Genomic DNA, 27,495 nt, shown 5'->3' on the forward strand with positions numbered 1-27,495 from the left:
TTTAGTTTGTTTGCTTGTTTTTGGCACTTGGGTGAAGCTAGTATCTCCAGAACTGGGCAACTCAAACCATAAAAAAGCAGTAGATTAAACAGGAGAGGAAATGCATGAGGAAAATATGTACATTTAGTTGAGGGTGAACAACTCCTTTAAACGGTTAGCTTAACCAAGAAGCTAATTGTGTTAAATAGGACATTAATACCTAAAAAAGAAACACATGAAAATCATGCCTCTAGTCTTTTGATATGTATGAAAGTTTTTTTTACAGTATTATGTGTTTTTATGGTTTACTATATGTATATGTAAAGTTTTTTTCTTTATTTATGTGTTCACACTTACATAAATGTGTCATTTTAAAATATGAATTTGCATATCACCCCTTCAGTCCCACCTGAGGACCCAGTGGTCGAGGGATCCCCTGAGCTCTTGCTGATGGCTGGTACTTCACACAACCTGACCTGTGTGACTCGTGGGGCCAAGCCTGCGGCACACATCCAGTGGACCAAGAATGGCCTTCCTGCGGAGGGGGCCTACCACTCCACGGTGACTCATACACACCCATGCACACATGCAGATAATAGCAGCCACACGTGTGTGTGTGTGTGTGTGTGTGTTTTTTTCCAAGGGGAGTTTGTAAAGCTCACATAATGATGATTTTGATGATGATGAGTTCACTTGTCGCTGTAAGACTATGTAATACAAACTGTAGAACAATGCAATCTTTGTAATATAATCCACTCTGTCTGTTTATTTGTTTTTATGCTTTTTTTTTTTTGCTGGAGGCTTGTTATGACGGGTAAATACAGTATGCACACCTCGGGCCAGGCGGCTTCCCAGAAGTCCTCCAGTCAAGAAATAGTGTGCCGATCATTAGTATTTCACACAAAGCGCTCCTTACTATTTAGTCAACAATACACTCACCATATTTATTAAGAAATGATTAATGGTTACAGATTTTAACCTACAAATCAACAGACAGAAACTTTCAATGGGCTTTTTTGGCTATAGTAGCAGCAATAAAGGTGCAGAAACATTACTGAAATGTCTTTGCTAAATCAAAGACATTTCAGTAAGTCTGTTTCCCCTCACACTGAGAAAGCCACAGTTAGAGCAAAGTTGTTACATTTTAAAATGAAAATTAAACCATGAAACTCGCTAAAAGAGGACACGACAAACTTTCAGTCTTAAATTTCCTGCTCTTTGTCAGCTGTAGAGAGACATCAAAATGTGCAGTGTTAACACAGCATGTTGCTGCTGAGCAGATGAAATTGTTAATGTGTAAAAAAACAACTAATACTAGAACAAACAAACTAAGAGCACATCGCATTTCCCTCTTTGGGCTGCTATGCATTGCTTCATTCATCCATAGTGAGTCTTAGAAAATATCACAGACTCTATTTTTATGTGTTTTAACAATTCAGTTGATGCACTAAAGCGAGTCTGCAGGGACAGCTAATTAAAATTAGTGGTTAAGTAGATGTACTTGTGGTATTTCGTAATTTTTGTATTAGAAAAAAAAAATACTGTCGCACTTGCACACCTACTCAACACATGTGTTTAATTACACTCTTACTTCAGTAGACTTTATATTGCGAGTGTCAGCCATGCCTTCTACCCGGAAGCAGAACACATGCTTTCCAGACATCTCTTGCATTCCTCGCTTTACAGTCGTGACACAACTTAAAAGACACAAAGATCCAAGACATGTTTTATTAACCCACTGCCAGAGATTTTCTTTTGTACACACATACAGGCAGGAAATGTATTTGGTGACACCTTGCACACAGTCGCAGTGTTACATTTCTTCCATGTTCAGATTCCTCGCCATCCCGCATATTCTCCTGTACACATGAAAGCAGGTCTGCAAGTGCACGCACGCATAGACACTCGCTCGCATATGCACACTTGCGCTTTTATATGCACAGAGATGCAGCAGCAAACACTGACTCACGCACTCAAACACAGATGTTTTTACATCTCATCACAGCCAGCTTTATGCCCCCCACACATGCTCATACATATTACATGCTGCTCTTATATTACCCTGTTACTGACCACGCATTTAAACTACATTGAAAGCTGTACACAGTTTCTTGACAGATTTGGTGGCTGCGTTTTAAAAAATGCCACCTCCTCATTCCAAGAAAGCTGGATTTTATGTTCATGTTTGCCAGAAGAAGATTTATGGAGTCTCTTTTATGACTGCCACTAAGGACTGTTTACATTATTGATTCATCTATCAATTCTTTTCTCCTACATCTTTCTTTTCCTTCTTAACTTCACATACTTAATATTTTTTTTTCTATTTTTGTCCATGGATTTCTATTTATGTTCAATTATTTCTCATCTCTCATGGCTCCATTAGTAACTCACCAGTGTCTCTTTCCTTCCCCCACCTGACTTTCTACCTTTATTTCTCCTTTTTTCATCCTTCCTCTCCTCTGTGTATCTTTTCTTTGATCTTACTCTGTGGGCTCTTCTCCCTAAATTCCTCTTATCCTGTCGTCTCCCCTGCTAATGCTTGCCCTGTCTCTGCCTTTTTCTTTGTCAAACAGGAAGTGCTGCCAGACAGGAAAAGGGTTACGACCAGGAGCTACCTGCCCATCACACCAGTCGACACAGACAGTGGCAGCAATTTCACCTGTGTGGCCAGCAATCCAGCTGTACCTATGGGGAAACGAACCACCCTAACCCTCAATGTTCACCGTATGTTACTCTTCCTGTCTGCAAGACTTTTAAACACACATAGATGCTCTGGTGATGAAGCAGAGAGTATTTTTTGCAGACAGACTGCAAAATCAGTAAATATTTTTAATTAGCTGTGCCAGCACTCACCAACTTGAAGTAATTACCAGCAAAAAATAATATACATGTCAGTAATGTTCAATACATTCTCAAATCTGGATGTCTTCCAAATTGATTTAGCTTGATTTGTGTTGTTTTAGCACATATTTGGAGGCCCGAAGCAGTTCAGGAATCTACTGTACTTTATCACCCGGTGAGCCAGAAAGTTTTTATGGTGATGAACATAGGAGTTATTGTCAAGAAGGAAAAAGTAGCTTTAATAACTGTTTTACTTAAGATATAGGATCAGTGCAGAAGTCTATAGGTAACCAAAGTTTCTCCTTGAACGACGTTATATGAATCAAAGTCCCATATCCACAGATGTATAAAATCAAACACCTAGGCATGCAGCCTGCCTTTCACAAACATTTGTGAAGGAATGGATTGTTCTAAAGAGCTCACTGAGATTAAGTGTAGCACTGTAATAGGATGCCACTGTTCGTCCTAAATATTCCAAAATCAGCTGTGAGATGAGTTATTCCAAAGCATTTAGAAACTATAGAAACTCAGACACATTCCCAAAACTCTGCTGACTTAATAACTGCAGGTTTCCAAACCTCCTCTGGCATTCATGCAACATCAGCACAAAAACTGTGCACCGTGCGCTTCACAGCATAGATTTCCAAGGCTGTAATATGTAGGTGGCCCAGTACTTTTGTTCATATAGTATGCAGTCATTATATTATTCACACTCATGATCTCTATATAAAAAGATAAAGGCACCGCTGTGAATTCTGATTTGCAGAGTCCAGTGTTTTTAAGCTTTGGCTTTTTAAGCATTTTCTCCATCAGCATTTTAGAAATTTCAAGCAGAGGGCAGATCTGGGAAACTTGCTCTTTCAGTAGCTGCTTGTCTTTCACATGCTAGGCCCACCCTAAGTCATAATCTGCTTTATTGTTCTTCTGGATATTAATGGGGACTGTAATATATAAAATGAGCACACTTTTATATTCACTAAGGACCGAAACTTTCAAATGAGAACAAAAAACTAATCAGAACGTGTTCACTGAGGTTTCGGAATAAGGGAACCCAGAGTTTTCTTTACTACCAGAGTTCCTTTTGCAACCATAGGAGGTGTCCCTCGTTGAACATTTAAAAGAATGAAGGTTCAAGGTACTTCTGGATTGCCATCTGCTATATGCATATTTTATAAATACAATTTATGTTCACATTATTGTTAAGTTCATTTAGAATATATATCAAACGTGTATCTCTCCCTGTGTAGACCCTCCCACCGTGACCCTGTCCATCGAGCCTCGCTCTGTCCTTGAGGGAGAGAGGGTTACCTTTACCTGCCAGGCCACTGCCAACCCTCCTATCATGGGCTACAGGTCTGGATGGGTTTTTTTTTAATACGTGTTTACAGGTTTTTGTTCACTTCAGGCTATGAGAAACTTTTTGATGCTCGTCCTGCAGTGCAGATAAGATGTTTAAAGCCAATATGTTTTCTTTCATCTGTGTGAGTGAGCTCATACCCTCTCCCTGCTGTTGCTCCTGAATAGCAATTTCTGCTTAGAGAACAGAATTGATAAAAGTACTGAACATTTGTACAGCTAAACGCTGACTTTTATCGTAAGGGACAGCACTGAAGCACTAAAACTGCAAAATGCTGGAGTTTAACACGATGGTTGTAATTTGAGGTTTGAGACTCCAACAGAGGGTCCCTGTGTGGGAACACTGCCAGGTACTTAGGCACTAGGCCTACTGAGTGAACATTAAATGTCATCTAATGGACGATGTGCAATATGGTTATTTGATTTTGAGTCAGGTATCTGGCAAGATACAGCACGGATAACAGAAATGAAGAGAAATTTCTTGCAATCGTTCCCTCAGGTTTTCGTATTAAAGTCGTGTAAATGTTAGCTTAATTGATAATACAAAAAGAATCATTGTCTTATGGTGAAAATCTAACATTTAGATAACCTCAAAAACCCATTATGCTTTTGAAATATCCCGCTGGGAGGTCTACATAACAATGATTTACAACGCTTAGAAACATGTTGAACTGTGTGTTGTGCTGTGTGTCTCACTGTCAGGTGGGCTAAAGGTGGCGTGCTGCTGGAGGGAGCCAGAGAAAGCGTGTTTGTCACCACCGCAGATCACTCATTCTTCACCGAGCCCGTGTCCTGTCAGGTGTTTAACGCCGTGGGAAGCACTAACGTCAGCATCCTTGTGGACGTGCACTGTGAGTAGAGTGCAAACACTTCTTAGCTGAGTGGGATTCTGATGACATGAATGCGCTTTGTGCTCTTTATTTGTCTAAAAAAACATGCTGCATTTATATTGTTACCATACACCATTCGTGTATTGCGCAATGAGTAAATTCCCAATAGGCTGTTATTGCGTTTTCTCTCGGTTTAAACTGAGTTTAACAAGACAGTTAAATGAATTAGGTAAATAATCAAAATATGAAAGAAGCAATGTGTTCTTCATAGTTAAGGACATATTCATAAAAAGATTGCAGTGAAAAAGGAGAAAAAGAGAAAAATGTTGCACAAAAATGTCTTCCTTTATGATAGTGAAATGAACAGAATTCTGAATTCTGCTGTAATAAAACTTCTTTGTAATCGCATGTTTTTTTTAAACGAATCAAATGAAAATCAACTCAATTTTATTTATGTAGCACCAGATCAACTCAACAGCCACCTCAAGATGCTTTATGATAAAGAGAAACACAATAATAAACTTTATATTGTTGTAGTACTGTATATTGTATATAATGTGTTCTATACAATATAAAGTGTAGACGACTGTTGAAAATCATAAAAATAGCTAAAATAATAAGTTTGACAAAAAAAATGTAATAATTAAAATTTTCAATACATTTACATAAAAATCTTTATTCTATTAAAACAGCAAAAGTGAATACTCCTCCTACTACTACTAATTTTACTACTGCCATCAATAATAGTACTAATGGGCTCCTTCTGCCCTTCCTGTAATGCTGTGGCTTGAAGTGTAATGGCTGAAAGCATCACTACATGTTTGTTGTTTTGCTTTGAGGAACAGATAAAAGAGAAGAACCGGAGACTCTGCGGGGCATTCCCAGTTCATAAAACAATAGCATTTTCAGAGGCCGTCTGATGCAAGGGCATGTAGACTTGTAAACCTTAAAGACTAAAAAGGGAATTTTAAAATTTGTGCAAAAACTACCAAAGCAGTGTAAATAGGCTTTAAAGTGCTTTTCTGGTCTTCGGTGTGCAGAATCTATTAGTTTTTTGAAATTCGGATTAAAAACTATTTTGTTTTTGTACCTTTTACATAAAATATAAGTGTAATTATTGTATTTTTGTTTTGCCCTAATGCTTTTTGCTTTTTGTCTTTGTAAAGCACATTGAATTGCTTTGTATGAAAGGAGCTATATACCGGTAAATAAATTTGACTTTGACTTTGGTAGGAACCCTTTTGTTGCTCATTTGGTGATCGGATTGCTATTTTCTTTCAGTTGGCCCCATACTGGTAGTGGAGCCCAGGCCGGTTACAGTGGATGTGGACGCAGACGTCACTCTGAACTGCAAGTGGTCTGGAAACCCTCCTCTCACTCTCACCTGGACTAAAAAGGGTTCCAGCATGGTAAAAAGACATTGTTACCTTTGAACTTAAATCTAAGATCACCCATTCATGATGGATTAAAGTATTATTTCTATAAATACTTATTAATTACTGAAATATATAGACTATAAAGTGAGAACAGCTAATGTAGTTGTAGTCCTAATCATATAATATATAAGCACATCTATATTAAGGACCTAGATTTTGTTAATGTTTGCTCAGTTGTAAAGCCATCTTCATATCTTAAATTTTTAATTTTTAGCTAACAAGTTAAAAAGAGCTTGAGGGGAAAAAAAAACTAATGGTGCCCTCCAAGTAAATCAACATGCTATATGAATTAAAAATAGATAATCCTCCCTCCAACCTCCTTTTTTAACATCTCTCCAGTCTGCTTATCTCTGTTCTTTTCCTCTTCATCAGCCTGTTTTTTTTCCCTACCTGTGTGTGTACGTCCAGGTGCTAAGCAACAACAACCAACTGCATCTGAAGTCAGTGAGCCAGGCTGATGCAGGCCAGTATGTCTGCAAGGCCATCGTGCCCCGAATTGGCGTGGGAGAGACCGAGGTTACGCTCACTGTCAACGGTCAGTTAATCTTCACTTACTCTGCATTATCAATTAAAGTGTCGATATTAGCAAAACTCTCAACATTTGTAAAGAGATCTCCCTACACAAAGCAAGGCCCTAATTCTTAATAAACAAGGCATAATGAAACCACACAGACCTGCAGGATGTGTTTATTTGATCTAGTGTTAAATGTAAGCATGCATCTATCTGAATCGCTCTGACAGCTGAAGAGACTGAGTGAATGGAGCACAGTACTGTATGGGCCTGTCGACCCGACCTGATTTATTCCGGCCTGACCCAAATGATCTAATCAGCTAATTTTTCAGTCATGAACAGGCCAAAACCCAATATTTCAAAATCTCACAGAGCGGCCAGCAGGTACTTAATAAATCAAAACTGATTCACCAAGAACACAGTGATAAAAAGAGAGTTCACAAATGCCCCTTAAATCTTCACTAAATAGCCAAGTTCCTGATCAAACAAGCAAAGAAAATCACTGGCATGTCCTTGCAAATGAAAAGCTAAAAGCTTTTTTCATTTTATTAATGATCTGGTGATTATTTTGGCACTCATTCACTAATCAGACACTTAGTGTGAACACAGTAAAGTATTTGTACCATCCACCTCGTTCCCATGACTCACTGCAAAGCATGATGCATTGTTTTAGTGGAGCTATTTATACTTCTGCAGAGCACGGTTACTGTATAGCACACCAGCTTTGGTTTCATAGTTCAGCATCACACTTTATCTGACGATTGCATGTGTCATACATTTAATCAACTTAAATATGCTTTATAATACAAATATAATATTTACATAAAAATAACCTAAATGAGTTCAAAATAGCAACAAAATGGCAGAAAAGAGAAATAACAAAGAACAGAGAGAGATGAAAGACACTAAAAAGTTATCATCCACGGGCAGCTCGAATGGCAAACGCTCCTTTTACAAAACAGCAGAGCCTCTTTCTCCAATCTACAGAAATTTAGAGACATATATGGTGTTAATAGGTCTTTGATATACTTCAGAGCAAGGCCGTTTAATTCTTTAAAGAAATTAATAAAATTTTAAAATCAATAGAGAATTTAACAGGCAGTCAGCGCAAATTTGCCAGCACTGGAGTAATGTGATCATTTTTTTTAATACCAGATCAGCAGAGATTTTTTCTCGGCTGGATTCAGTTGCGAGAGCTCGAACTGATGATTAAAACCACTGCAGTCAAGTCCAGAAACACAGTAATTAAATCCATGCATGACAATTGAAAATAAGATGACTGGATGTTATTTTCAACTTGTGAATCAATACAGAGGTCAGTGCTAAAAGCAGCTTTAAATATTTTCCTCACATTAACTTTATTTTCCACTCTGATTTATTTTTATTTCTCATACAGAGTGATGGTGGGCTATGCAAGTGCCGTTACATGCGTGTTACTTTTATTAGCCCGGTTTCATTACTGAAAAGGAGAGCACTGCAGTGCGGTTGCTGTGTTAACAGTCTTTCATTCACTGTGATAGAGAGTGACAGTATTGCAGCGAGCAGGTTTTCAGTGACTTTGCTCAGAGTGTTTTTGTGAAAAGCAGTAGATAACAGCAAAATCTTTCTGCAACTTGCTCAGAGTTGTTGTTACCATTAAAATTACCCAACTGCAACAGACATTTCACAGATTTTCTGCATGACCAAGCTCTGAATGCATCTTTCAGCTTTTCTTGGCCTTTTTTAAAACTCTTTGTGTACAATCTTCGAGCACATAGCCAGAGTTAGGAAACACTATTATCAATGCAGTCTGAAATATAGAGGTATAGAGGTTGAAGAACTGTCTATGGGATGTATTAATACTAGAGAATACACCTCTTCTTTCCTTAATAAAGCAATTATTTGTGCCAAACAATGTCCTCTAATAGCAGACACTATATAAGAAAAAAAAAAATCTCATTTGCTTTTTGGGGTTCTCTCTTAATTCTACAAATGAATATGATTTTTTTTTAATGAATGACAGTTTTTCTTCATTGTAGTAATCCTCTTCTCTGTGCATGTATCCCTCTCTCTCTCTCTTTGCCTTGTGCTATCTCACCCGTTCAGGCCCCCCTATCATCTCCAGTGATCCGGTTCAGTACGCTGTCAGAGGGGAGAGAGGGGAGATCAAATGTTACATCGCCAGCACCCCTCCACCTGATAAGATTGTAAGTCCATCCTTGGAAGTTGTAATCTTCTGCAGAGGTGCTTGACCTTTTCAGATTGCATCTGCCTCACACAGAATCGTGATCGCAACGCCTCGTCCACCCCGAAAACAAAATGATTTTTACTTTCTCTCACCAGCCTGTGTCACACAGACCGACATAAGCGACTGTTCTCCAATGATTACGGGAGAACAATCTGTTCCTCCTCTGTGGTGGAAGGTGTGACTCATCAAAAACAGCTGCTGTAGTGTTTGGCTGAAAAGAAAGAGGACACACACACACTAAACTGTGCAGCGTGATCCAGTGAGATGTTGGAGTGCAGTAGATTAGATTCAGCTTCGATTGACGCCACACGTTACATGTTACTAAAGTATTTGTAAAGGTTTTGTGTTTGAATGGCTTGCGGTGAGTTGCACATTTTAAGTCTTTTTATTGAAAAGTAAAAGTGATTAAAAAGTGGAAATCACTGTGACTTTAATGTTCAAAAACATATTAAACGATCCAAGTAATAAATCACAGCTAAACGTGCCTGCAGTTTTTACAATTTACAACAAATTGGTGTATGACAGGCAGGTATGAAATTGGCTGTAACTCTCACACCATCACAAAATAGCTACGACATATTTTTCTATTATTGACAAAGCTGTTTCTACAAGCCTTTAAATGTCACCACACAGGTTTTGTAGGACACTCAAATTACCACTATTTCACCAGTGAAAAAATACATTCAGTCAGTGGATGCACGTGTATATGTCAACTTTCAGGAAGTCTTTAGCTGTTACAAATAAAAGACCAAGCTCACATCAATGTGTAATCCTGCAATATCTACCATACATGCATGTTTACTGCTCTCTTAAAGTCAAATATGTGGAGAAAAAAAATGAAATTATAAAAGAAAATGAACCAAGAAATGTTGAAGTGTCTTTAAATGAATCATCTCCTCCGAATCCTCCACCATCTTTCAGGGATGCAGTGATGCTTGTACCTCTATTTTGGGAATCGACTGTAAACATGACAAGTTTCACAGTGATGGAATCAATCACATTACAAAGACAGCCAAGTGTTGGTTTCAGATTTATTTCACTGTCTACAACCTTTGGTGTAGTTTAGTTATATCAGGATCAATCAAAGTATTGATCATCCCTTCCTCTTCTTATGATGTAAGACTCATTTTTCAACACAGGAGTAAAAAGTGATCTGCAATTAAGGAAAAAAAAAAACAAAAGTAGGTATAGATTTCTTTTGGCAAAAATGTAATTTATTTATGATATATTCACCTTGAAGTATTCATATGGTAGTTTACCTACTTAGCCTTAACCAGCTAAAAGTTTGAGCCTGTGAGTGTTTTCAGGATATCCGACCGATGGCTCTAGTAACCTGATAACAGCTATCGAGATATTCATTATTTGTGAATTCAGAGCAAAATTGTAAATATATAAATAAAATGGTGCATTTATTTAAACGTAAACATGACTGGTTAATAACACATGTACTTCAAGTGGACTACAGATAGAAACCAGTCACCACCTGTCACCATATGCTGTGCTCCTTTCCTACAGATTCTACATTATCCATATGCAGATATTATATTGTGACCCCCTCATATGTATCATTACTCAGAGCTGGTTATCACCTGATTGGAAGGTTACAGAAATGTGTTGCTGAAAGATTTGAATCTTGTATCAGCTTTTATACAGTTACCCTTGAGTAAGGCATTACACAACCCACACCTCCTCCAATGCTGTGTGTGGGTTAAAGGTCTTCCTTTGAGCTCAGGTGTGACTTTGTAAAGATGTAGGACTGCGATTCGTGAAATGAACACTTTCAGGCTATTTTTCCTAAAGACTGACTCAGTTTTCTTACGAAATACCATCAGTATGACTTAGAAATACCATAATCACATAAATTTCAAACCCTCACATAAAGACAATCAGCATCCAGAATCAGGCTGTGCACCCGAAGCTCAGTTAAGTCCTTTTCAAAGTAAGCACCATCATTTCTTTTAAAGAAAGCTTTCTCTCAGATTGCCTTTCCAGAAAACTATAATTGAGTATCTGCCTGAATTTGCCATACCAGCTGTGTGTGCTGTTTTTCTCCTAAGGTAACTGAGAGCAATGCCTGACCAAACTCAAATTTAATTTAAAGTGAGGTTTATATAAGTTAAAATATAAGTGGTTTGGCATTTTATATAAAATTTCAAAAAGAATACGATGACCAGTATGCACTCATATCACAAAAAGAAGCAAAAAGAACTGAAATAAAGCCACTTACACCATTTGAGTTTGAAGGCTAGAATGAGTCAGAGAGAGTGGGGGTGAAGTAGATCGAAATGAGAAGGAGATAGATGGAGGGAGAGTAAAATTTTGTACCTTTCAGCGTCAATTATCCAATTGTGCAGCGCCGACATGACAGAAATCAGAGCTTTTAGAAAGCTTCAGCCCCCTGCTGCATTGGCAGAGAGCTCAGAGCGTATAATGTGATATGACATTATAGTCTAGGCTTAATGCAGAGACACAGGGACTCATAAAATATGAAGTATGATGCTGTGTGTGTGTGTGTGTGTGTGTGTGTGTGTGTGTGTGTGTGTGTGTGTGTGTGTGTGTGTGTGTGTATGTATGAAAAAGTGTGGGCAGTGTGTGTGTGTACGGAGAAAGAGGGACAGAGATGCAGACAAAGGTGGTGCAACATAATTATTGTGAGGAAGTGCGATTAAAGAGAGAGAGTGAAGAAATCGAAGCGTTCTGCAAAAAACGTCCCTGGTTGAGTCTTTAAAGACATTCGCCTTTTTATTTTTTCAAGCCAGGTTAAGAGGTACATTAGCCCAACATTTGGGTGTATGTATATTTGATATTGTCATGCTCTATATTTAATACCCTGGGAATTCCACCTCAGCAGATTTTAAGTAGAAAAACCTGCTCGAGTTTTTACCTCTCGTGCGTCCCTTGATGTGAGGCTATCGTGAAAAAGTGAAATCAGCATTATTGATCCCTGAGGTTAAAGTGGATGATTGCAGCAGAAAATGTTGGAGTTTAGATAAAAATCAAACAAATTACAGATGCTGGCGATTAGATCAGCATCACATTAATACAGCTTGGAGGAGATGTGTTGATTAGGCACATATTTATATATTTACAGATATATCAAGTCTTTATTCTTAACTTAATCTAAAACTGAAGTACACTTGGGCAGCTTTTTTAGAGGCTTTGAAGAAACAGAACAAATGCAAACTACAAAATGTTTTACTGACATCTTAAAATTTATTTTACCAGCTGTGTGTGATAGCCTTGGCCTCTTCTCTGTCAGGTTTAGAAGTCAGGCCTTTGGTATCTTTGTTACAGGTTTGGGCGTGGAAGGAAAACGTCTGGGAAAAAGAGAAAGGCACACTAATGGAGAGGTACACAGTGGAGCAGAGTAAACCTCCATCTCAAGGCGGGGCTGTTCTCTCCACCCTGACCATCAACAATGTCATGGAGTCAGACTTCCACTCCCCGTACAACTGCACTGCCTGGAACTCCTTCGGACCTGGCACCATGATTATCACACTGGAGGAGAAGGGTATGAAGGGGGGGAAGGGAAACATATGTTGAACATGGTGGTCATGCTGAGTACTCCTCACATGTACACATTACAGAAAATAAACTACAGTCATCTTTACTTGCTATTATCAATTCAAATATTAGCATAATGGAATTATAATGCATCATTATGGAGAGACTGTGTTGAAGTTAGGGTTTTAGGTTGTTTTTTTTATAACTTGTTCAACTTTAAAGCACAGATGAAGCTTGATCAATTTTGAGCGTGATCAATGCAGATTGCAGTAAGTAGTAGTAAATATGTTAGTAAACAGAATTAAAATATTTATCAAATATATCATAAATGTGTATCTAATTTTCATGAGCTGCTGTTCTTGCCTTTTCAAACACATAGATACACAACTACTCCACTGGCAGAAGCACAAAACCCCTCTTGCCTTCCTAGTTTAATGCTAGAATTATGTTTTCTGTTTGGCTACTGCATTGTGGAAGTTTACATACATAAAGCAAAAGCATAGAAGAAGACAAAGATTATATGTAGCAACCATGGATGTTAACATTACACTGGACTTTTCTGAGGGAAGCCTTTTGTGAATGCAAAACGCTTTAACTGTAGTTAAATTTATGAGTTGCAAAGTTCTCATTGTTGGGTTCCAGGTGTGGCGTTTCTGTATAAATCATTCGGATGTGGCAAACTTTGTGAGAAATACTCCAGCTTTCCAATTTTTCAAAAAAATTGGCTTTGGAAATAATTTATTAGGAAGGTGTTAAATTAATTTGTTGGGCTTTAAATACCATGAAGAAAATTTTTTTCTGGGTGAGCTTTTTGTGATGCGCAACAGGAATTTACATCAACAAAATATTAATTTAAAGAATGAAATATCAACTGGATGTTTCATATTAAAAATCTCTATATCTCTTCATTTCTAGATGCTCCTCACTCATCTATGTGTGTGGCTCAACTGAAGAAAGGCAATATCACGTAATCTTCATCATAAGAATTAAGAAACTTAATTCCAAATTTGATGACGGTTGGTTGTGTGCTTTGTCGTTTGTTTTGTGATGAAGGCAAACAGCTGAGTTTTTAAGCGCTGAATTTGTTTACAGAAAAAAAAAATCAGACGGGGAACTTAATGTCCCCGAACAAGATGTTCTTCTCTTCCTTACAAGCTCAAATGCCCTTGAACAAGATTGTTAAGCTGTGGCCTCAGCCAGAGAACAGATAGATAGTGTTGTTAGTCCATTCTGGATGGTTACATATTTTATTGCCAGAGCTTGGTATGCCACATTACATTGAGAAAATGGCTTCTCCATGCTCTGTCAAACTGTTATTGTTTCAACTGTCAGATTTCGCCGGCTTCAGAAAATCTCCCAAACATCTTTGAAAGCGAGAAAAAGAGACGGAGCCTGGATTTTCCCCTCACATGTTCACTTAAAGCATTTCATTCCTTGTCTGACTAGTGCTGCTTCTGCGCCTTATCAACAGAAGCAGCCCTCAGAGATTCAATATTAAGCTAGAACACCAGTGGATTTGTGCTTAAACGACGCTGCATCCGCGCAGGTTTCTGTAACAATGAGGCAGCAGCTGTCCCTCAACCCCATACCCTTTTTCTGCATGTGTTTGTTTCAGATATTGTTCCAGTGGGAATTATCGCTGGTGGCACGGTGGGCTCCTCCATTCTGCTGCTTATTTTTCTACTGGCGCTCGCCTTCTTCCTGTACCGCCAACGCAAAGGCAGTGAGTGCACACAGTCGCTCTCTAATGTGTTTGTGTAGGGGCATGCACACACTTATATTGTGTGTGTGTGTGTCTATCAGTCTTTCTTTTATCCACTCTCTACAACTGTCATTCTGCTTTTCCCGGAAAAAAGGGACACTTGCCAGCCATATAGCAAGCGATATTAATGAATATTCATATAATATGGCAAACTGCCTTAAAACGCCTACTGTACATTTCCCTTTTAATTCTTTTGACTTATATTTATAAGCTGCTTCTATGCTAGATAAAGTACATAAACAACAGAGCAGAAAACAAGAGCATTCAGAGGTGAATAGTATTTAAATTATGAATTCCTATATGTTATTTCTACAGCCTGCAGCAATCCAATTAGTATTTATGAACACAAATCACGCTTCTGTTAAACGGGGAGCTGAAAACAAGCGGCGTCTCTTAGTTGTTTAATTTTGAGCTGCTCCATCTCAAATAAAGAAGTGGGAAAGACAGTGAAGGTGACTGGCAGAGTCCCCAGAGGGATTTTCTGTGGATAAGAGTGTATTTTTTTCTGGTTCAGAGCTGATAACACCTCTACAGAAAAGACACCGTTTGGAAATAGAAACTCAAACAAACATCTTTGTGGCTCCAGATAAACAGTCTTTCATTTGTCGTCTACGATGCAGCGCGACACTTCACAGATTTAAATCTCTACTTTTAAGGTTTCTGGCTGTGGAAGTGAGTTGTTTGTGCTGACAAATGTTGACTGCTTTGCGACTGAAGCATGTTGAGTTGAGCATTTTAAGTTGCACGAGACAGTATAGAAATACACTTCTTTTATTGCCCTAATATTTACATGTTTGCAGTTATAGACAAGACTGCCTTATCCTAGCTCAATAAAGCCATTTGCACACAGTAAGTATATTTAATATCAACATTTTAGGTTGACTTTTACCAAGTTTAAATTCACAAAATGTGTTGGAAAGGTGGGGTTTAGGTTTTCCAGCTTTAATTTGAAGGGTTTAATAGAAACGTATGGAGGAGAGAAAGAGCACACGGATGTTATAATAATATTATAGTAATGTTATAGCACGGGCCTGTGCAAATGGATACTGAGCCAAAGCATGCTGCAAAAGAGTTTCTCAAAGTAAAAAAAATTGATATTGTGGAGTGGCCAAGACAGTCACCTGATCTCAACTCAACAGAGCAGCTTCTCATTTATTAAAACTGTAAAAAAGGAATGCAGAATGACCCAAAAATGAGCAGCAACTGAGACTGAAACGGCTGCAGGAAGGAAACATAACTCAGGGCTGAGACTTCAGGCATTCATTGACTGCAAAAGAATCTCATCCAAGTATTAAAAACTTTCCCAACATTTAAAATTATGACAGTTTGTCCAATTACTTTTGAGCCATATAAATGGAAAAATATTTAATAAATGACTGTCATTCCTACAGTGAAGCTGAAAGTCTACAGGTAAAGGACGTCATCATTTTGTTTTTATTTCAAATCCACTTGTGGAGCTGCTTGTTTTTGAGAAAACTGGCTAAAAAAAATTAGATTCTTTCACATGGTATGCTATTTGTTCTGAAGGCTTTTTTAAAATAAAAATTGCAGACACTTCCACAGCTGCTGAAGTCAGAAACACGAAACTACGGTGGCCCTGAGAGGCCAAACGGACTGCAACTTAAGAAAACACCAGCAATAAGAAAAACACTGCAAAAGCACACAAAACAAAACGGAAATAGGAAAAAACAGATTTCCAAAAGCTCAAGGGAAGTGTTTCTGGGGAGACAATAACCCGACGGACCAGTTGCAGGAGCCAAAATATGCTAATTGCGCTGGGAGACACTTAAAAGAAGTGGACGATCTATCGGTTTTGTGAGGAAAGAAAAGATGAGAGGTAAGTGTGTTAGCCTAACTATTAGCCTAAAAATCCGTCATAAGTATTATATGAATCGTTTTGGGTTCCTGCAACTGGTCCATCAGGTTATTGTCTCCCCAGAAACACTTCCCTTGTGATTTTGGAAATCAGTTTTTTCCTATTCCCGTCGTCGTTTGTCCTATTTCCGTTGTGTTTTGTGTGCTTTTGCAGCGTTTTTCTTATTGCTGGTGTTTTCTTAAGTTGCAGTCCGTTTGGCCTCTCAGGGCCACCGTACGAAACAGTAGCCGACCCAAAATACAAAGTCCAGCCAAGCAGATGTATTAAAAACGACAGTATACCAAGATACACAAACTATGAAAGAATACATATAGACACAGAATACAAAATGATAACCACATAAACAAATAAGAAAAAACTAATATCACACCTACAAGGAAAGGACAAAGGTGGTTAAAACTGAGAAGTTTGTCTATAAAAGACAACAAAGCAAATAATGAATCATCCTTGGATTTGCAGACAGAGACATCTGCTGAAACGATATTTATCTTTCTTATAAATTTTAATCAAAACAACCCCTGATAAAGAAATTATTGCCCAAGTAGAGTGGAGATATTTTAGCATATTCTTTCACTGTCATATCTTTAGAGTTCATGTTGTGATATTTTTCATTTCTTTTAAGGCTGTCAGCATGCCAAGGCAAATAATGAACCAGGCAAGCTGAACAAATTTAAAACAAAAAATAATGCTGAAGTTTTCTTTTCTTGCTACTTTTCTAGCTAGACTGAAAAAGAAGTCAATCATTTATCTTAACATTACCACACATTATAACCGGCGGTTGTGTTTTTCTTCCAGGTCGAAGGGGTGTCACCCTCGGTAAACCAGACATCAAGGTAGAAACGGTGAACAAAGAAACCCACAGCCTGGAGGAGGAGGCGGCCAACGTCTCCACAGCAACCCGGATGGTCAAGGCTATGTACTCTGTGAGTAAACTCCCATCTGAGTCACCGGGGGCCGTGGAGAGGAGGCGTATGGGTCAATGGCCTTAAATGTACAGATACACTGACACTAAAGGCGACTTGGCAGGAGAGGCACACACAGACATTCTCACAATCACACAATGGGAACAAAGACACACGCACAAGGCCTCACTAAAGACACACTAAAAACACAAATCCATAAAAAAGATGTCAAAATATATGCGCGCACACACTCGACTCAAAATCAATAAAGCACAATGAAGCATGTGTACACACACATATGAGGAGAAACAAGGACAAGACATTCACGCATAGATACAGGAGAAAAACTAACTGGGGGAAAAATACACCGTTTTTCCTCAATGCACACATATTTGTGCACACAAAAAACACAGAAATAATAAACAAATATACAGACACACACTCATTTTAACATTTTGTTCCTTTTAGAGGAGAATTCAACCCCGGAAGTCCTGGAGAATCTAATCGACGCAGCTCCTCTGACGCGGTTTTAAAGCTCGGGCAAAAACACCTTTTTCTCCAACAACTAACCGTTTCTCGTCTTCCGGTCTCTTGGGATTCAAAACCTGAAACTCTGTTTTCCTCTCCCCTCCCTCTCTTCTTCCTCCTTTCCTTTTTCACCCTCCCTCTTTCCGTGTGTGTGTTTCGTTGTTTGATGGTTTAGTTTCTGCCCTCTGTTTCCCTCTCTCCCTCCACTCAGCCATTCAAAGATGACATGGACCTGAAGCAGGACGTCAGAAGCGAGAGTGACACCCGGGAGGAGTACGAGCTCAAGGTGAGATGAGTCAGCGAAGATATGTTGGCATGCTCGCGCTGGATTAAAATAAATAAAAAAACACTTATCTAGAGCATCGCTGGACATTTGGCGTGGTGCATGAGATTTGTGATCATGTTCTTCAGGTCCTGGCTTTACATCACAGTTAAAGCAACTTTTTCTGTAGTGCCTTTTTTTTGAGTGTGAGTGTCCTGGCATAGAAACCTCCACTATCTGTATCTGAGTTCACTTATAGAGTCTGATGATCGGGTATCTCTTGAAAAGGCCAGAACTCTGTATTCTTTGGCAGCTCGACCCTACTGTGATTGGCACACGGCTGCAAATAACATAGTTTTAACTTTTCTAGACTAAATAAGTAAAAGACAATAAATAAACAATGCAAGTGTTTCAGTTTCTTCACCAGTAATGTAGCATATTTAACTTGATTACTTCTTGATTACTTTCCTAAGCATTTTTAAACTGGGTGATAAAGCAGCAAAGTCCCCCACAGGATGCTGAAGTTTCAGGTTTGATATCGAGCGTTTCAGTGTTAGCAGAGTTTTTCATTGTTTCTATACAATCTTTACACCGTACTGTAAGTTAGAGCCTTTTTTGGCATATTCGGCTTGTTGTGGGCATGGCAGACAGTGGTTGCTTGGAGGAATTCATATTGATTTCAATCCTAGATGAGGAGGTGCAAGTTCAAAGAAGAGTCAAAGTCAAAAACACTGCTTTGAATTTTAGTCCATACTACCAAATGCAAAGAGCCTGTGTAGAAACAACTCTTTGTAAATAGTCCTGGCCTTGGTGGTTTTGGTCTTTCCCAGCAGTTTTGTCAAGAAATAAAAAATATTAAATATTTGGACGTAACCCTTTATATGTAAATGTAATTAGAGTACATATCTGTCTTTGGTAATATTTTGGTATTTAATAATGAATTTCTATTACACATACACAGTGCTGCATTACTCATATCATTACATTTTTGTGTGTATGCATGAAACAACAGCACACCACCATTATCACCATGCATATCTTGTGACATTCTACAATTTCAGCAATATAAGACAACATAATGCAAGATTTGTAGAACTCTAATATAACTTTTATTTTTAGATTATTATACTTTTTTCCTTTTGATTTGTTTTGTAGCAACAGTGTAATATAAAATACATAGGCCTATCCCAAACAAGTGGTAAAAATATTCACCACTTGCTTGGCATACTAACCCTTTAGTAGTCTATAAAAAACATTAATGCCTTACTAAGAATAGATTATATTTAAAAGACGCATACATGTCTTAAACCTGGATTATATACCATTGGCCAGCAGATGAGGGGTGGGGGTTGGGGGTAGGGCGACTCCAATGGATTCAAAGAAAAATCTAAGCTGGCTTTTTTATACACTCTATACAAAAGAGACAGTTTTTGTAATAGAAACAAAGTGTAAACTAAGCTAACACAAGCACAGAACAGATCGTATATGAAGAGAGAGAAATATTAGGATTTACTGAAAAATCTATATTCTTTTTCTGATCACAGGATCCAACCAATGGCTACTACAATGTCCGTGCTACAACCCATGACGAGGCGCGCCCCCAGTCCCGGGTCGTCCACTACCAGGGAGAGTTTCGCTCTCCAAACCCAAGCAGCGGACCAGCAGGAGCGACTTCCAGCGGACCCTCTGCGTCTGCCAGCGGTGCAGTTCCCCCCAGTGCGGTGCCAGGCTCAAGAGCTGGCTGCTACGACCCCCGTCCACCATCCAGGATGTCCCATTCTACTTATGCCCAATTCAACACATTCTCCAGGGCAGCACAAAGCCAGCAAGCCCCTGCTAATCCAGCTCTTCAGTCACCCGGAGAATACCCTGGAGACTGTGGCCTGCTGGACAGCACCACCCAACTGGCTTATGACAACTACGGATACCCTTCCCAGTATCCCAGCTACCGCATGGGCTTTGCTCCACCCATAGAGGAAGGGCCAGCCTATGAGATGTACCCAACGGGACAAGGGACAGGGCCAGGTCCAGGACCGGGGCCAGGACCAGGACCAGGACCAGGACCTGGACCAGGACCAGGACCAGGACCACAAAGTCCTGAAACAGGGCTGGGAAAGTATGGAAGCTCCACTCGCTTCTCATACTCATCTCCACCTTCTGACTATTCGCAGAGACACACACAACGAATGCAGACTCATGTGTGAGAAAGTGGTATACAAGCTTTTTGGATTTGCTTTTTACAGGAGCAGTACTTATTACACAGAAACATAAAAAAAATCTTTGAAATTTTCAAAAAATGCCCTCATATCTATACATAAACACCTAAGAATCTGTTTTCATCCTAAGCACTGCATGGTATTCGGCTAATTTTCTGAGTTGATAAAACACCCAGCAGTTAGCAGCATCGCATATTGTACGGTTCACAGCAATACATGCAACACATGCACAGCGATATTCATACACATCTAAGAAGATCTTCTGTCTGCAATGTTTATGCTCCAATAAAAACAACAGCGAGAGCCACAATCAAGAGAAAACAGACAAAAAGACAAGAAGAGCACTTTGAAGACACGATGAAGAAGAGGAGCTTAGGGGATGCCGAGTGATCCTTTCTCTTCCAGCAATTCTCATCTTGCTCTTGGACCGTTTTCTTGCATCACATGGTCCTGCCACCCCATCTCTGTAAATAACCGCACATGGAGATTAGGGTCATTTTAAAGATGTTTCCTTGTACAAAACTATACATTGTGATGCAGTACATTGACCTACAGCAAACCCCTCTGCTAGTCACACGTTTTACATTTAGTGACTCTAACAAATTGCAGAACACACATGTGCAGACACACACACACAGATCTCTACAAGCCTATTTGTTTCTATGTATTGCATCAATGGGGCAGCTTGGACTAATAGTATATGTGGCACTTTTTGACTCCCCTTTCCTCACTAAAACTCACCCAATTGCCATTCCTTACAAGATCTACCTTGATTTAAATGGGACAAAGCTTCTTAAGGTGAGTGACCAGAGTGCCAGTGCTTATGTGCCAACACATACGAACTATTAAGACGTGTCTTCTTTTTGTAAAGCGTGGACAATGAGGTGCTCTGGATGATGAGATTTTGTACATGCCACATCTAAGATGACCGGAGCGGTAGCAAGCGTTTCTATGCTCCTTCACCCCATCTTTCATTTTTATCATCATGATGCATTTCTATACATTTCACTCAAGGTCAATGCTATAAATGGTTTTTGTGAAACGAGGTGGGAGTGCTTTTTCATTAAATGAATTTCTGCAATTTGTACAAAAAGATACCTCCCCTGTCCTCAGTGTCAAAAACGTATGTGTTTCTATCACTTGCACAGTAGAATAGATTTTTTTTCCATATTTATACGGAACGGTATTGAAAAAAAAAAAAAAAACTGCATTCAGAAACATTTTATAGTATTTTTATAAGGAGTTGTGGACCAAAGGTTCAGCGTTTTGGGTGACACTCACTTTTTAATGTGTATGTGGCATCGTATTGGAAACGTTCCTTTACAAAGAGATGGATGGTGTTTTTAAAGTGGATGTTGTAGACTTAAATTAGAAAAAACATGAAGAGCTTCACTTCAGAATGATGAATATCCAGCAAAGGCAAATGTCTTTAATGGATATCTCTGTTTGGTGTGAAGCTCTTTCTTTGACTTCCAGTCTTCTGACTGGACTGCCTTTTTCAAATGTTGACGACATTCAATTGAAATGGATGGAGAAGCAGCAGCTGCTCAGGTTGAGCTGTGCTGTAAACTTTGCAAGCAAAGAGAAGGTTCAAACATATCAAAGTGAAAGTACAGAGGATTCTATCTAGCTCATATGGTACTTTGTACATTTTGAAGTATGTGTAAGTATGCTGGTTTCCTCACTGCAGCAGGAATTTGGTGGTATGTTATGTCCGAGATTTTTCCCATTATGTTGTGTCAGCTTTTGATGCATGTGATTGACCTTTAACCCCTATGATCAGCATTTAAAACGTTGCTCCTCTAAAGTAATGTCACTGAATAGCTGTTTGGCCATTTGCAATGATTATCACACTAATGTTGTTACAATTTGCACACTTTGTTACTGAGATTTGGTTGGATTGCTTCACCGTATAACTTCAAAACTTCACCTTCTGGTGACGTGTTTGTTGATTAGATGCAGCAGCATCAGTCTTCACTATATACTGACCTTTAGCTTATAAGGTTCATCAGCTGATCTCCAGTTTTATTGCTCACAAAAGATTAAGACAGTTCACATTTTTAGCAACTCTTGGGAATTGTACCTTTTCCTAAGAGCACATACTGTACTGTGTATACTTTACTGGACAGACACAGTTACGAGAGAGCAGAAGCAATAAAGTTTCACCCACTTGTACCTTTATTCTACAGCAGTTAAAATCTGAGAACAGATAATAGTGGTGTTTTAAAATAAGACCCCAGGCTGCAAAGGGAAGCCTGAAATCTCAGCACCTCCAGAGGTAATCATTGAGTGTATCAGCCGCCCTATCAACCCCTCTCGGTATATTATGGTAATTGTGTGCTAAGGGGCTGTAAAAAATGTATTTATTGCCTCTGTTTTGAATAAACACAGAGAAATGAAACCACAGACACACCGTTTCTGATTAGAACATCAGATTGAACCTTGTAGCTCCAAGGTCACTATATAAACCTTTTCAGAGAAAAGAATGGCAGGTGGAGCAGCCTTTTAAATTTATATGGTTATCACAGCCTTGGTATTGCATACTATTACCTCTTTACAACCCTTTTACAGAGTTGTAGCTGCGCAGTATTTTGCATCTGACATACAATGTCGTTATGACCTTGTGTAGAAGGAGTACATTTGACACAGAGGAGGTACTGAGGCCAACAAATACATGGCCAGGCCATCCAGGTACTTAGTTTTTACCTCTTTACTGTTTACGGTTTGTTGACAGTGGGGACATATGAATATGTAAAAGACACCACAGATGCCAAAAATGCAGACCATGTGTTTAGATTTGGTTCAGCAACGAAAAGATGTGTGATTTGGAAGAGAAGAGGTGTTTACCCCACTGGGTTGTTATTTTATGTCCTTTTCCCCCCTTTTCCATATGTACCTGTCACTGCAATGTGTACTGATGCTCTTATGTAGAAGGAGTACTCTACTCTCTCCCCCATGTCATATTAATTGCCACCTACAAGCTTCCAAATTTAGAGGATGAACCTGCCTTTTCATGGAAAAAAAAAAATCATCGCAGCATAGCTTTCTTCCAAGATTACAACATATGGGGTCGATATATCTATCTTGCTTGCATAAATGTTTGTATGTCGGGTGTCTTTTTTAGAGACTATATAGCTTCATGAGCTCATGACATTCATCCATTGTTAAATTATTCCATAATCATGTTTCTTTTCAAGAAAATCAGTATTTTATTTTTTTTCTATTACTTTATAGTGATTCATCACCACTGTAGTTGAAAGCGTGTGATTTAACTTTTAAAGACAGTACTTTATTTTATGTTGTATGCATCAGATAGACGGGTTCTAATTAATCAACCCAGTGAAAAGTGAGAAGGGTTTTGTGCATCCGTGGCCAAAACGACTGCCCAGCCAGGCCACAAATAGCCAAAATTCTGCCTCAACTAGGCCAACGCAGGCTATATTCAGGCCAGACCAACAGCTAACTGCTCCGTTCCATGCTGTGCTGTGCTGTGACAGGCCCGGCCAACAGTGACTGAAGTGGCTCGGTGTCCATTTTTACCTTTTGGAGTTTCCAGTGAGTGCCAGAAGACTGTGCAAAAAATGAACTGAGCAGAAAAACAAATGCAACAGCCATTTGTGTTTATTGTGTTTATTTAAGCTCATATGTGATTGTGAGTGTTTGTGGGAGTGCGTGTGTTTTGGCTACATGTAACCCAAGTGTGTTTTCATATCATCTGAAATATGTGGGAACCACTGAGCTTTAAAAATTAGGGTTTGACTGATATTTTCAGCAAATATAATAGCGATCAAACAGTTGTGTTGTCACCTGCTGGCATGATGGAGATCACTCCTGACCACAGCTAGGCTACACAAAGAAAATGTAATATTTAACAGTTAAATGAATATTTGAAAATATTTTTTGCAACCTTACTACTGCATATTACTGTGTATACTCTGTAATCTAGTTTACATCCAACCTCATCTGAGATCAAAATGGTACTGGTATTCCAAGGTGATGTGCTTTAATTGTTTCATTAACCCGTAATAGTGTCATAATTTAATCACCGATGGCAGATTAAAAATTTTCAGTCCATGCGCAAAGTTCAAATGAAAGCTAATCCTATGAGAAATAAACCTTCTGTGTTAAATGCCAATGACACAAAGGGACACAGAGCAGTACAGTACACAGCAAATAACTTTGGGTGAAGGAAGAAGTCAGTTTGTGTAGAAGTCTATGGAGAAATAGCCCCAACACATTATCTATGACTTCAATTAACACTTTGCTGATGACTTTATCGGCTCTGTCAATCATTCCAACTCTTACTAACACAACATGATGTTCACTTTATAAGTTATGGTCTCAGAGTAGAGTATGTTTTCTAAGGCAGGCCTTCCTGACTTTCAAGCTGCAGCATCCTTTGATTTTGCTGCCAGATTCACTTCTGCTCATGACGTCGGGACCCCAAGAAGTTGACTGAGAAAACACTCAAAGCTGTCAAAGCAAGTCACAGTTGATAAAACCATTTCCCATATGCAATATTTAATGAAGAGCAGTGAATGGAGCTCATCAGCAAAAATAATTGCCAACATCTGCTTCTGGACAAAAAAAGACCACATTTTATTCTAGTGTTCACTCACACAGTATCATTCAGAATTAACGTGAAACACAAATAAAACTCTGTTAATGGATGTTGATTGGCCAAATAACGATTTGAAACAGGAAATCCTATTATTGCAACACACTTTCAAAGTATTGTTAAGTCAAAACAGAAAGGCACACAACTTTGTTACATTTGGTTGCTTACATTAAATTTTAAAAAGTGTAAACTCCTGTAACTGAATTGAATGGCCGAGAATTCTGAGTGGCCTTGAGCGAACAACATCATCATTTAACGTTACATAATGTGCCCTGTTAGAATAGGAAGGGTTCATTTTCAGGCGCTTCGATTGGTGCTAAATTTTTAAGTATTCTAAAACGCTTCAAAATGTGTATTTTGATCTTCTTAATACTTACAAAGTTCCATGTAAACAATGTATATGTGGCACTTTGGGAAAAATGAACAGTGCTCTTTGTGACCTTTCAAACAATATATCAGTCAAACCCTAGTGAAAAGCTGAACAGCTGGTAAAACAGATTGAAGGAGACGTGGCATATAGCCTATGGAAACGAGGAAGAAGCTGAACTGGTCCACTTGTCCCTCATCCAGCTGCTGAGCTTGTCTGTTCTCCGAAACAGCTGCACGAGCGAACAAGATTAACTGATGTTCTGCTTGATATCTTAAAGCATATGATGACAATGATCGGTACAGTGAAATGAAGGTGTACACCGCGACAAAAGAGGGACAGCCTGTGTGCTTAAGTAAGCATATATTCTCCATAATCCTCTTTTTTGTTTTTTTAAATATCCCTATATATTGTTCACATGTGTATTATGTTCTTGTTGGGTTCTTTGTTTATCCTTTTGTCAAGAAAAAGAAACTGTAAACATGTAAGCAAAACATACAAGATATTATTGAAATGTTCTTTTATTTTCATGGTTTTTGTTTATTTCAGTTTTTCTTTCAAATTCTATGTAATTATTTTTTCACAGTATTAAAAAAAATAAATAAAAGAAGACACGGTTTCATAAGAACATTGGTAAAAGCTCCTTTTATTTATGCTACCAAAACCCAATTTTCAGAGAGCTCATTTTATAAAATTATATTTTGTTCATTTTGTAAATGAGACTCCGGGATGGGGCTAAAAATACTTTAAATGTAGTTTGTGCACCTTGTGTGCTGTTGTTTATTTAGGTCATACTCACACTGGCAGTATACAGCACTCAAACAGTTGTTTTGACAGTTTCTCATGTCAAGCAGACTGGAGTGAAAAGTAAGTAAGTGTGTCTATGTATAGCACACAAGCAAGAGTGATAGTGTTTACCTGAGTGCGAGGGAGACAGTGGAGCACAGTGCACAAAGCCAAAACAAACATCTGCTGAGTCTTAGTCACTCCTCTCATTTAAAACTCATTTCGGGGTGTCTCCTGAAATGAGTCTTCCCTTCCTCTTCCCTTGCTTCATTTTGTCATTCTGTGTATCTCCTCTCCCTGATTCTCATTATCGTTTTAAATCTTCTCTCTCCCTCTTGCAGTTTAGATCTCCCTCCATTCCTTTCAGTGTCTGTTTTTCTCTCCATTTGCTTCGACTTGTCACTCCTTCTCACAGATAATATTCTTCTAATTTTCTCTCAACACCTTTCCTTTCACCTGACATTAGTCCTCCTCTGCTCTCCTCTTTCTCTCTCCTCAAACCATCTTGTCCCTTTCTCATCTCTCTAGCATCCTTTGATCTCCTGCTCTTTCACCTGTCCTCTTTCATTTTCATCCTACCACTATGCCATCGCCCTGCCTCTTTTTCAGATGTTGCTATAGCTTCAGTTCTCCTTTCATAACTGCTGTTTTATCCTCTTTATCCTTATCTGCCATCTCTCTTAATTACTTCTTAATTTTCCTCTAAGTCTCACAAGTCTAGTCTTTATCAGTTTTTCAACTCTTACATCTCGTCTTATACTTATCAGTCCTTCTTCAAATCTCCTTTCTCATCCACCTATGTCTCATTTTTTCTCTTCAGCGGCATCTTCACTATTTTTTCCACTAATGACAAGAAAAATGAGTGAAGTGTTGGCAGAGAAAAAAAGCAAAGCTCTGTCAGGGTAAAGGCAGACAAGGACAGGAGACAGACAGAGCGTTAAAGCTCTCCTTTGCTTAGTATGTACTATGATTATTGCCTGCTCTCCTCTACCGTTTTCATTGAGGAATAATGTCTGGAATAACCTTCAGCATTGCACTCCCGACTCCAGTGTGGACCCCCCTTCACTCCTCCCTCACCAGCACTTCCATTTTATCCTCTTGTTCCCATTCGAAGCGACCGTTGTATGGATTATGGCCCCTCTCATGCTTGGCACCGCACTCACTGCTTGAGATATATTATCATATTAGTGGCGAATGATGTAATGCATTTCAAGACATTTGTCCTTCGCACACCCTCTGTCCCTTCGCAGATGATGTCACGGGCTTTGTGTCTGGAGGCAGAGAAGTTGTCAAGTGCACTCTGGGTTTTCGCTTGGTGCTGTCGCCATCTAGTGGCACTAGAGCCGATTGCGGTGGTGAGTGAAGAGGAAGGCATGGGGAGTAAATTAGGATGTGGGCAATTATTTATTATTGAAGCAGAGGATAATGTGACTCATAATGGATGTCCTTGGTGTGACTGTACTAATGTGGTCTGTTGGGCCAGGGACAGAAGGG

At 38.9% G+C, this 27,495-nt stretch overlaps 1 protein-coding gene across 2 annotated transcripts in view; it reads left to right on the forward strand.

Annotated features, from left to right (window-relative positions):
• The window catches only part of kirrel1b (kirre like nephrin family adhesion molecule 1b), an 82,834-nt gene extending 56,997 nt beyond the window's left edge, over positions 1 to 25,837 (forward strand). The window contains exons 4-15 of one of the 2 annotated variants that reach the window (XM_085438418.1): positions 383 to 540; positions 2,553 to 2,703; positions 4,068 to 4,173; positions 4,879 to 5,027; positions 6,288 to 6,415; positions 6,851 to 6,977; positions 9,039 to 9,139; positions 12,475 to 12,691; positions 14,300 to 14,407; positions 17,118 to 17,245; positions 17,928 to 18,038; positions 19,559 to 25,837. In XM_085438418.1, the coding sequence (XP_085294544.1) occupies positions 383 to 540; positions 2,553 to 2,703; positions 4,068 to 4,173; positions 4,879 to 5,027; positions 6,288 to 6,415; positions 6,851 to 6,977; positions 9,039 to 9,139; positions 12,475 to 12,691; positions 14,300 to 14,407; positions 17,118 to 17,245; positions 17,928 to 18,038; positions 19,559 to 20,218 (2,144 nt within the window). In that variant the 3' untranslated portion in view covers positions 20,219 to 25,837. The remainder of the gene's footprint in view (positions 1 to 382; positions 541 to 2,552; positions 2,704 to 4,067; positions 4,174 to 4,878; positions 5,028 to 6,287; positions 6,416 to 6,850; positions 6,978 to 9,038; positions 9,140 to 12,474; positions 12,692 to 14,299; positions 14,408 to 17,117; positions 17,246 to 17,927; positions 18,039 to 19,558) is intronic. The other variant, XM_085438419.1, reaches the window with a different exon arrangement.
• Positions 25,838 to 27,495: the final 1,658 nt, after the last annotated feature.

Source organism: Copadichromis virginalis, linkage group LG18 (genome assembly GCF_057382275.1).
Source record: "Copadichromis virginalis isolate Kocher_CV1m ecotype Utaka linkage group LG18, C_Virginalis_male_GT1.1, whole genome shotgun sequence".
Classification (NCBI taxonomy): Eukaryota; Metazoa; Chordata; class Actinopteri; order Cichliformes; family Cichlidae; genus Copadichromis; species Copadichromis virginalis.